Source organism: Colias philodice, chromosome 2 (assembly GCF_061535455.1).
Source record: "Colias philodice isolate Cphi_HAF_F1 chromosome 2, ilColPhil1 Martin Lab GWU primary, whole genome shotgun sequence".
Lineage (NCBI taxonomy): Eukaryota > Metazoa > Arthropoda > Insecta > Lepidoptera > Pieridae > Colias > Colias philodice.
Window position 1 is genome coordinate 4,700,195 of NC_143087.1, and position 11,517 is coordinate 4,711,711.

At 36.5% G+C, this 11,517-nt stretch overlaps 2 protein-coding genes across 2 annotated transcripts; one reads left to right on the forward strand and one right to left on the reverse strand.

The window, feature by feature from the left end:
* Nucleotides 1–72: 72 nt before the first annotated feature.
* Nucleotides 73–3,093, reverse strand: LOC149490369 (uncharacterized). Its single transcript, XM_089710165.1, has 2 exons — nucleotides 2,463–3,093; nucleotides 73–794 (listed from the first exon to the last, which is right to left on the reverse strand). The coding sequence occupies exons 1-2, from the start codon at nucleotides 3,091–3,093 to the stop codon at nucleotides 73–75; spliced, it is 1,353 nt and encodes a 450-aa protein (XP_089566291.1).
* Nucleotides 3,094–4,015: 922 nt separating this feature from the next.
* LOC149490370 (hemocyte protein-glutamine gamma-glutamyltransferase-like) lies at nucleotides 4,016–8,211 on the forward strand. Its single transcript, XM_089703631.1, has 9 exons — nucleotides 4,016–4,691; nucleotides 4,781–5,610; nucleotides 5,696–5,891; nucleotides 5,973–6,161; nucleotides 6,237–6,456; nucleotides 6,551–6,815; nucleotides 6,894–7,178; nucleotides 7,261–7,386; nucleotides 7,459–8,211. The coding sequence occupies exons 1-9, from the start codon at nucleotides 4,055–4,057 to the stop codon at nucleotides 7,609–7,611; spliced, it is 2,901 nt and encodes a 966-aa protein (XP_089559757.1). The 5' UTR covers nucleotides 4,016–4,054; the 3' UTR covers nucleotides 7,612–8,211.
* The last annotated feature ends 3,306 nt before the right edge of the window (nucleotides 8,212–11,517 follow it).

Sequence of the window (11,517 nt, forward strand, 5' to 3'; positions counted from 1 at the left end):
AGACAATAGATATTCCAACCGTGGGCGATGGGGTCGTCACATCCTTACGCCCTTATTATTATTATTATTATATCAGCCTGTCGTGTCCCAATGCTGGGCAAAGGCCTCTCCAAGTCGCTTCCACGAATCGCGGTCTTGTCCTAATGAGAACCAGTCATTTTTAAATTGGTGAAGTTCATCTCGCCATCTCTTCTTCGGCCTGCCGCGACGTCTTCTATGTGTTCCTGGGCTCCACAAAGTGGTTATCTTGGCCCACAGTTCGTCCGGCATGCGACTTATGTGCCCTGCCCAACTCCATTTCAACGCAGCGGCTTTTTGCGCTACATCGGCAATTTTAGTTTTGGAGCGCAGCTCGGTGTTTCGAACACGATCTGTTAATTTAACACCCAGTATACTTCGCTCCATTGCCCTTTGACAGACCTTCAGTTTGGACTTTTGTTCCTTTGTCAGCGACCAAGTTTGCGCACCATAAGTCAAGATAGGAAGAATACACATGTCCATAAGCTTTCTTTTGATGTTGATAGGGAGATCTCCTTTAAAAAATTCCTTCATGGACCAAAAACTCCTCCAAGCATTTTCTATTCGCCTTGTGATTTCGCGATCTTGTCTTGCCTGGAAGGAGAGTACTTGTCCGAGATATATGTATTCTTGGACATATTGTATATCTTCGTTATCGATGGTCATTCTGATCTTGGTGGTATTGGTCATGATTTTGGTCTTGGTCCTGTTCATTTTTAGTCCAACCTCAAGGCTGACGTTGCTTAGGTCTTGTAGCATTTCTTGTAGTTCGCGAGCTGAAGAAGAGAATAGAACCACATCATCAGCAAAGCGCAAGTTGGTTAATTTTGCTCCACCGACAACAATGCCCCGTTCCATCCAACCAATCGTAAGTTTTCTAAATATATATTCCAAGGTACTATTGAATAATTTAGGAGATAATGGGTCGCCCTGTTTAACACCCCTTTGGATTTGAAATTTTGGTCCAATTGTTTGCAATTTTATTGAAGCTGTGCTGTTGTTATATACATTTTTGAGTAAATTAATATATGTAGAACCTATATTTTGAGTTTGAAGGGCGTCGAATATTGAATTATGTGTTATACTATCAAACGCTTTAGAGTAATCTACAAAGGCCATGTACAATGAGATGTTATTTTCTTGACATTTTTCAATAATTTGATTGATTGTATGAAGGTGATCGGTGGTGGAGAGTCCTGCGCGAAATCCAGCTTGTTCGGGTGGTTGTTCGTCGTCGAGTTGCTTTGCAATACGGTTATTGATAACCTTGATGAACATTTTATACAAGTGAGATACTAGGCTTATTGGTCTATAGTTGACGTCAGATTTATCTCCTTTTTTATGTAAAAGAATAATATTTGAATGACAGAACTGTTCAGGGATATTACCGGTTTTTAAAATTGAATTAAACAAATTGCATATATGTGGTAGTAATTGGTGTTTGGCTATTTTTAGCATTTCCGTACTTATCCCATCCTCTCCAGGCACTCTATTATTTTTCATTGTTTGTAGTACTGTGTTAACTTCAAAAGCTGTGATCGGTGGTATATCATCAGAACAAATATAGTTAATTGGTGATGTGATGTTTTCAAATGAAATGCTATTTTGGGAATATAGAGATTTGTAGTAATCCGTGCATATGTCCATTATTTTTTCTCTATTGCGTTGTTTGACTCCATTTTGGTCTTTTAAACAAGTTATCCAATTTTTGGATTGTGAAATTCCGTATTTAGCTGTTTTTAAAGATCGGGTGTTCTCAATGGCTGACATTATTAAACTGTTATTGTATCGTCTAATATCCTTTCTAATACTTCGTTTCACTTTCTTGTCTATGGTTTTAAACTCTGCACTGTTCTTATTGGTACTTAATCTTTCATTTAATAAATTTTTTGTGTAATTTGATAATTTGCGTTTATTCGAAGGAACTTGTTTGATTGATTTACATGCATTCTTTAAACTATTTTCTATATTACTGTATTGTTCCTGAACATTTTCACTCGACATATTCAGTGCACTAAAACTATTTTCTAATTGTATGCAAAAGTCATCCTTGTTATTAATTAGGGTTTCTTTATCCAGTCTTTTAATTCTGTTGCTAAATGTTTTTTGTCGCTGAATTTTTGTGTTTAATTTCAATGATGCTCTAATTGGTCTGTGATCTGATTTAAATTTAATTCTATTTAAAACTTGTATATTATTGACAATAGTTTGTTCTGAAATCAATATGTAGTCTATTTCGTTTTTAGTTTCTGTATTAGGTGAGATCCAAGTCCATCTGCGGGAAGATTTCTTATAAAATAAGCTATTGCTAATGAAGAGATTTTGAGCCCATGCAAACTGAATAAGCCGTGTGCCTCTATCGTTTCTTAAACCTAATCCGTGGGGTCCTAAGAATTGTGTATTATCGGTGGGTAGTCGTGTACCTAACTTGGCATTGAAATCACCTAGCACGACATTCCATGTTGCTCTGTGACTATCCAGAGCTTGATTTAATAAGTCATAGAAGTCTTCTATCTCATCGTCTGTATGACTTGATGTAGGAGCGTATATTTGTATTACAGTTAGAGAATATTTATCCGAAACTTTAAATTTAAGAAGAGCTATTCGGTCTGAATATGACACAAATTCCAATATATTGTTTTTCCCCTTTTTGTTCACTAAAAATCCTACTCCATATAAGCTTGTGGATGTACCATAATGATAGAATATGCTATTTTCCCTTTCATATGTGTTTTCGCCCTGTCTTCTTACTTCACATAATCCCACTATATCCCATTTTATTTCCGATAAAGCATTCTCTAGTTCCAATAGCCGTTCTTCTGTTCTCAATGTTCTTACATTATACGTTAAAATATTTAGATTTTTATCGGTGTCCTTTATCCTAGCCTTAGTTGTATGACGGTGCATCGATCCCGCCCGGAGATTCACCTGACCCCGAGCTCCGGAGCTTGTCTGCCTACCGTCATCGGCAGGGCTACCAGAGCCGCCGGGCACTAGGGGTATATTATAATTGTTGCGATTCATGTTTCTTTTTGGAGGTTTGGACGTATAACCCACCATGCTCGTCCAGTGCATGTTGGTGGGTGAACGGTAGACCGACTGACTTGGCCCAGGACTACCACCCTTAACATTACAAGAATGTTCTCGGCCACTAGTCTAAGTTGACATCCCGTTCTAATATCAACTGTTCCAATAAAGCCTGATCTCTATATATAAAATATATAGTACATCAGCCTTATATTGGCTATTTCACACTCTTAAGAGTATGCGACAGTTTAAAGTCTTATCGAGGACATACAAATTATACACAAACACAAAAATACAAATTATACTTACTAAAATTTTCTAGTTGTTATTCATATTTTTTTTCATCAATGACGTACCGTTTTACATAATATCAAAAGCCAGCTTGGCTAAAAAAACTGTTAAAATATTGAACGCCTATAAAAACGTCTACCCGGGCGAACTCAGGGTGAATAGTAATATGTATAAACATACTAAAAATGAATCGCCAAATGTTGATAAGCATAAAACCACAAATATAACTCAAGGCATTACTTTTTAACGTTGTTGTTAGGGCACACGAAGAAAAGCAGACTTACCTAACTAGGTCTAGAATCTAGATATATAAAAAGTCGTGTTAGTTATAACACTTAAGAATGGGTGATAATTTTTTTTTATATTTCCATAAATTTGTCTCCACTTGTATTTGGCTACTAACTTTTAAAAAACGTTATAGAACTTACGTTAACTGACTAACCAGGGCGAGTAAGTATTAGTATACATATAAGTTAAAACGTTTATTTCTACTTTTCCAACAATCACGTAATCCTAGAGGTTACAATTGACCGACTGTAGACAAAACGGCTTTGTTCCAAATGAAGTAGGTCTGGCGCTTCCATGTTACACGATACTTTCGCGGTGTTTGAACTCGTATTTCTGTTACATATAAAACAGTGGGTTTAGTCAAAGAGGGCATCATTTGCTCTGGTGTCAACCCAGAGCAAACATTATTTGAGTAAATTTAAAAGTGAATATGGCGGCTGTGGAAAAACCTATCGTGGATAAAATGTCATCAAGTATGACTTCCAGTATCACTGGAATGGGGCTTGGTGGAATAACTGGTCTTGCAACTGCTCTTAGCACGCTGAGCTGTCACTGTGAGCAGCAAATTACAATAGGTGGAATGCCGACGAATTATGTACCTGGCTTATCGGCGAATTACAATATTTCAAGCTTCTGCCAGCGTCCAGGACAAACTCGACGTTGGCCTATGCAGCGAGCTGGTCCAACAGCTCAGTTTAAGCCTGGTCGCTCCCACAGCACAGGTGTTCTACATCGACTAAAACATTCATCAAGAAATAGCCCCAATACGCAATACACTCATAATTTGATATGTAAATTGGCTGACCAAAGTGAACGCCGTCGCCGTCAAGATGCTATGGAAATGATACCACAAAGTTTTTACGATCAGCAACCACTGAAGGTGGAACTTACGGAGTTCTATTCAAGGGATAATGCAAAAGAACATCATACAGAACAGTATGATTTGGTTAACGATAACATATTTCCAAATCCTATTCTAAGACGTGGTCAGAAATTTCTTTTTGCTGTACGTTTTGATAGACTTTCTGACAAACAACAGGATATTATTCATGTTGTATTTTGTTGTGGTAAGTGTAATTAAGAGATAGACAAATAACTAATAGATAATTTATTTTATTTGTTTTTGCATATTATTTACTTTCAAATTCCATTTAAGGTCCTAAACCCAGCGTGACCAAAGGAACTCGAGTGATTTTACCGGTCCAATGGAACACACAACCTTGTTTATTTCAATTCCCTCGTGATGTAATTGGTTCTGGAATAGGAATGAGCGTCGGTCTTCCACGAATGCAGGACGCGAGTACAATAACCACAACAGCTGTAGGGACAAATACTTCAATGAGCCCTGTCAATAGTATCAGGGAAACGGGTACATATGGCGTTCGTCGTAGCTCTTTTGGTAACGAACCGGCTACTGCTCAGCCAAGTCCTGTCAGCCCTCATGGCACTATTGAGAGGCCAGTTATTGATCGTTTTAGCGCTGCTACTCCACCGCCTCCAACATATGGTCGCAGCGTTGGAACGCAGCAAGGTTGTGCGCAAAATCCTACGACTTCCATTTCTGAGTCTGATAAATGGGATATAAGTATCCACCGTCAAGATGGTAATACCATTACATTTCAAGTTAACATACCTTCGACTGCTCCCGTCGGTTTATGGAATTGCTGGGTGCAAACGAATCGTTTAGGACAGCGGGATAACCGTAATGATTATAAATGCGATGAAGATATTTATATACTTTTTAATCCTTGGTGTCGAGAAGATACTGTTTATATGGAGAATGACGAATCTAAAAATGAATATGTTTTGAATGATCATGGAAAACTGTGGTGTGGAACTTGGAATCAACCCATCGGCCGTAAGTGGATCTTTGGACAGTATGATGATGTAGTGCTGCCCGCCTGCGTATATTTACTAGAGCGCAGTGGATTAGAACATTCAGAGCGAGGGAATCCAATTCGAATTTGCAGGGCCATTTCATCTATGGTAAGTTAAGTAAAGTGTATTTTTAAGTATGTACTACAATGTAATAAATAAATGTAATTCAATACTAAATAAACATTATTTATAGATAAACGCTCATAATGATGATGATGGTTTGATGGTGGGCCGGTATGATGGAGAGTATAAAGACGGAGTTGCTCCTCATGCTTGGACTGGCTCCGTTGCTATTCTTGAACGTTATTTGACAGATGGAGGCCGACCCGTTGAATATGGTCAATGTTGGGTGTTTTCTGGATTGGTTGTGACTATATGCCGAGCGTTAGGTACATCGTCAATCAAGTAGTTACATTTCTTAAATTTAGAACATATTAGCTGATGTAACTTTTTTATTACATATTCAACAGGTATTCCATGTCGGTCTGTTACGAATTATGTATCAGCCCATGATACAAACGGCACATTTACGGTGGACAAATTCTTCGATAAAGAGGGTAATGTAGTACCAAACGGACCCGACGAAGACTGCTATGATTCTTGTTGGAACTTTCACGTTTGGAATGATGCTTGGATGCAAAGACCTGATCTTCCACAAGGTTAGTCAAAGCAAGCATGCATTACATGAATGTATTATTACAATTTCTATACTTAATTCTTCAAATGTTGGGTAGGTTACGGAGGCTGGCAGATAATCGATTCAACACCGCAGGAAGGAGCGGAATCGGTGTTTAAATGTGGTCCAGCTAGTCTAGAAGCAGTCCGTCGAGGTGAAGTCGGTTTTCAGTACGACACTGCTTTCGTATATTCAGAAATTAATTCGGAACTATGTCATTTTCAACAAGAAGAAAATTCCCAGTGGGGTTTTGCTAAAGTGGCTTCAAATCAAAATCAGTGAGTGTCATATATATTAAAATGAAATTTATACAAAATAGATACGTTTAAGGATGTTTTCAAATTGATGTAATATTCGTTATTTTTACCGAAGGGTCGGGCGCAAACTTGTTACGAAAAATCCTGCTGTAGATGACGAAGAAGGTGATAGTGATTTACTTGAAATAACGCAAGAATATAAGGCTTCCAATGGCTCAGGCCCGGATCGGCTTTCGGTTATAGCTTCTTGTCGTGGATATCAGCGTTTACAACAATACTACGAGATGCCAAATCAAAGCCAAGACGATGTAACTTTTGATCTTATGGATATCGAAGTTGTACCTTATGGTCAACCTTTTGATTGTTCGATGAATATTCAGGTGATAAGGGTTTTTCATACTATAAAGCGTTTGGTATTTTTAGCAAAAACAATAATATTTATTTCAAATTATTTATAGAATAAATCAACTGAGGACCGAACGATACTATGCATACTAACTGCTTCCTCATGTTACTACACTGGCGCGATTGCATCACGGTTAAGAAGAGCTCAAGGCGAGTTTATCATTCGCGCGGGACAGCGAGAGGTGCTAAAGCTGCACGTTACACCTCAAGAGTATATGGATAAGCTCGTTGATCATTCAATGATAAAGGTTCATGCTATGGCTTATGTAAATCAAACACATCAGGCATGGTCCGACGAGGACGACTTTCCATTGCACAAGCCAAAACTACAAATACAGGTGATTTTTTAATCTTACTTACGTACGAGAAAATTATTGAACATATTATGTATTATGAAATATAATGCTTTCCTTTACATAGGCTCGAGGTCAACTGAGTGTGGGGCAAGAAAGCTCATTGGTCTTCAGCTTCCAAAATCCGTTGACTGTTCATTTAACGGAATGTTACTTCACATTTGAGGGTCCGGGAATACAGAGGCCACGCCAGGTATATTTCAAATCAATTTTATATTTTTTTATGCCATATCGATACAAATTTGACACAATTCTTTATTCGCAGGCTCGTATTCGCGATGTGAAGCCCGGAGAATTAGTTTCATATCAGGATAAGGTTCTGCCTCAGCGTGAGGGTGATATTCACGTTGTTGCTACATTTTCATCCCGGCAAATTGACGAAATCTTTGGAAGTGCTGTTATTAATGTGAAGGGCTAGCAGGAAATGGGGCCCAAATCGCCCCCCGCGGTAAATTGTTTGGGCCCTACCACACATACGGTGCACATCGATGTCGATTGTTCCTTCACGTCTTATTTAATGCCAGAGCAACATTTGTACGTAAGAGAAGGTGATACTCTTATAAAAACTGTATGAACAAATCAATACAAGTATTTTATGGTGTCGACTGTCGAGTGTGCAAATTTTATATTAGAGTAATGATATACGTATAATAGTTATTACTTATTATGGTATAGATTTTAATACGACATGGCTATATACAACGGTAATCTGATAATATTTATTGCAAAACACAAAAAACACTGTGTATTGTTAAAAAAATACCAAAAAAATAAGCACAAAATATGCACTCGGGGAATGGTGGAGGGACGAACGTTGGGACCGAAATTACGTGCCATTATATTATTTAAGCAATTTTTGCTATTAATACTTGTGTGTGTTTAAACCTAAGATTTATGATATTTTATTTTAATGTTTAAATGTTCGCTCTTTGTATGTTTGTGGCGACTTAATATACGTAAATGATAACTGTATTAGGTATTTATTATAATAACTAAATGCACGTGTGTTTTTGGGATCTCAAAAATAAAATATTCACTGCATAAAGTTGTTTCTTATGAATTCTTGCACTACCCACTAATTAAAGATTTATAAAATAACACAAACTGATCACCTGTTTATCTGTTGCAAAAGCTCTACATTTTCATTTTTCATTATTAAAAAAAATGTTTGTTATTGTTAAAATACTTTACCTATCAATACATAGAAATAATTGACAGTTTTATTATAAATTATATGTATGTATTTACAAGACAGGAAAGTTCTATTCCTTCAATTAACGAACATAGGATACCTACCATACCTACTATGAAACATGATTGACATAATTTCATTGCAAAAGTCCACCAATACGTGTGTCTACAAAGTACAAACACGTAGACCATCCACAATATAGTATTGTTATTCCCGGTGACTAAATTACTGATATGAGCATTGATGCTGAAAATCATGAATACTACCTATAAATAGAATATTTTATTCATTCATGAAGATCGCTTTACTTTTTAAGCATGATAGCATTGAGTTTAAAAGTTAAAAGTACCTATAAATATTATCGTTACGAAAGAAATAAGGCTACATAATATATTATTATGTACTAATGACACATCGTTATGGAGATAGCTGTTTTCATCTTACAATGTTTTTTGATGAAATTAATTATGTTTTAATTATACCCTTACTTACTATTTTATACATTGAAGACCACGGTTTCAATGTCGCTTCTTTATGCGTTCTCTATCGCATTTACTATATGGGGAGTGCTCTGATGAGTTGTTTTGAACATTGCCCGCCGCCGAGTTCCACCACCGTACAGCACGACATCGTCATCAATACCACCCTCATCACCTTGACTGTTGGCAATCTACAACTGTGCGCTTTAAAAGATCTTTCTTCCCGCGCACTACAGTCATCTGGAACAAACTCCCTCATGCGGCTTTTCCAAACGGCTATGAACTGGGGACCTTCAAGAAGAGAGCATATTCCTACCTGAAAGGCCGGCAACATACTCACAATGTCTCTGGCACTGTAAGTATGTTGCCGGCCTTCCAGCGACGTGGAGCACTTACCACCAGGTGACGCGTCTGCTGTCGTGGAAGAATTCTAAGTCGCGGAAGAATTCTTACAAATACCCGCGGCCCCATCATTAAAGCGGCTCGACGGAACACAGTGGGTTTTTAGTCGGTAAGAATCCGACATAACCCACGGCTCCTTCCCCGGGGGCCGTGGGTTTCTTTGGAAGATTTCCCCACTATAAAAAAAAAAGATGACGCGTCTGCTCTGTTGCCTCCTCTTGCATAAAAAAAAGTAGCTTTACAGTTCGGTTGCAGATTAAGTAATGTATATTTTAGCTAAGTAACTCTATGTAATGTAACTTAGTTTTATCATAAATTTTAATATGGATTTATTAAAGTGAAACTTTTATTACATCGTCTCAAACTTTTTGGTCTGTGTAGCGCATGTCGCGTGTATCGCGGCTGCCGAGTAGGTATACCTACTCGGCAGCCGACCGTCACGCGACATGCGCTACACAAAGCAGTGTTCGGAACCGTTCGAACAGTTTCACTTTTACCGTGGTTTCATAAAACCACACAACATTTTTTTTGTTTCATCAACGTTTTTACATTACATATAAATAACATTCTATTGATCTCGATTATATTATATAACATCTAGATTATATTATCTAGAGTAAAACAAAAAAAAAGGTAGGTATGCAAATATTGTCACAATATAAAAAAATATTAGGTACCTAGGTGATAACTGCTACTATGTATAATTTCGATACTTAATTAAAATTGACATTATGATCACTATTAATTAATAATTATTATCAGTCATTTGCCATGATGAAGAATATTTCTATAGGTATTTGTACGTCGCCTATCTTTAGAAACTTTTGTTGTAAAACGTGCTTTGGCTGTAGTTGAATGCTACCAATTTACTCGCCTATGACTTATCACTTAAGTGTTGAAAATATCTCATAAGGCAGTCAGTTCTCATTACTCAGTAGGTAATTTGTTTTATATGAAATTAATTTTCAAAAAATTCTTTAAAAAAGTCGTGTTAGTTACGTTGTAACTCGTTTCCGGAACGACCGAAAATTTACGGACCTTACATATACTTTACGTTTAATAGTATGATTTATGAAGATATTAAACTAAAGCACAAAGATAAATTTAAATAATAATTTGGAAAATCCAAAAGTGCACGCCTCATAATTTTTTTTTAATAAATATTTATTAATTATTATTTTTGTTTATTTAATAACAATTAAACCACATCGAATCAGACCCTGAAAAATGAAAGGGTTCTATTCCTGAGCATACTCAAGCGTAAGAGAAAAAAAAAGACTCGATTAGTAAAGTATTTCGGTCGCTATCGTGTTAACAAGAAAAAGGATCCGCACATACAGACACACGGACGTCCAAGACAGAACTTTTTTAAACTGTTTTTTAACTAGTTTAAATAACAAAAATGACATCAAAAATATCATGAACGTTAAAAATAGTGTTTTTTCTTAATATGTGTGTGTATGTATTATCTTACAAGTGCAATGTATGATACATAAAGACATTTTAAGTTTGAAAAATCAGATGTTTTGCGCGAAGTGACAGTAGTACCCACCTCAACGCTTCGCTTATGAGGCGTGCAAAAAGAAATCATTTAGAAATGCGTACCCAGTCATTAAAATCAACTCTAGAAATGAAACAAAATCGATTCACGTAGAGATTGAATACTTACGTAAATTATGTATAGTAAGGATGGTCAATGAAACTAAAATGGGAATAAACGCATAAACTAATTTCGTAGAATAGGTACAATTACGAATCGATCAAAGGCTGTTGTGAATCTTCATTCCTAATTACGAGGAAAATATATAATACGTCAATAAGTAAGAATGGAGACCTTCGTGGGCGACAATTTGCCATTGACGAAGATGACGTCACTCGTAGTAAATTTAACATAATCGTGTGTATGTTATATCATCTTATCAAACATTGCTTCTTTGTCACCTAATTTACGATGAGTGATACAAGAGCGTATAATGAGAAAAAATATAAATAGTGATTATCTGACTCTACAATATTATACCTATGGCTCTATGTGTGGCATTTTACGCTCTCAATTTTTTTTGGGTGAAAATTGACTTTAGTCAATTAAGTTATAAAAACACTTATAAGTGGTTTTATCCCTGCAAAAAAACCATATGAATATATATTAAAATTCATCCTTAATTAGTCACATTTTCACAAACTTACGTAAAACAAGGTTACCTAGTGAGTAAAATTGATTCTGCATACTAATATTGAGTAATACTTTCTG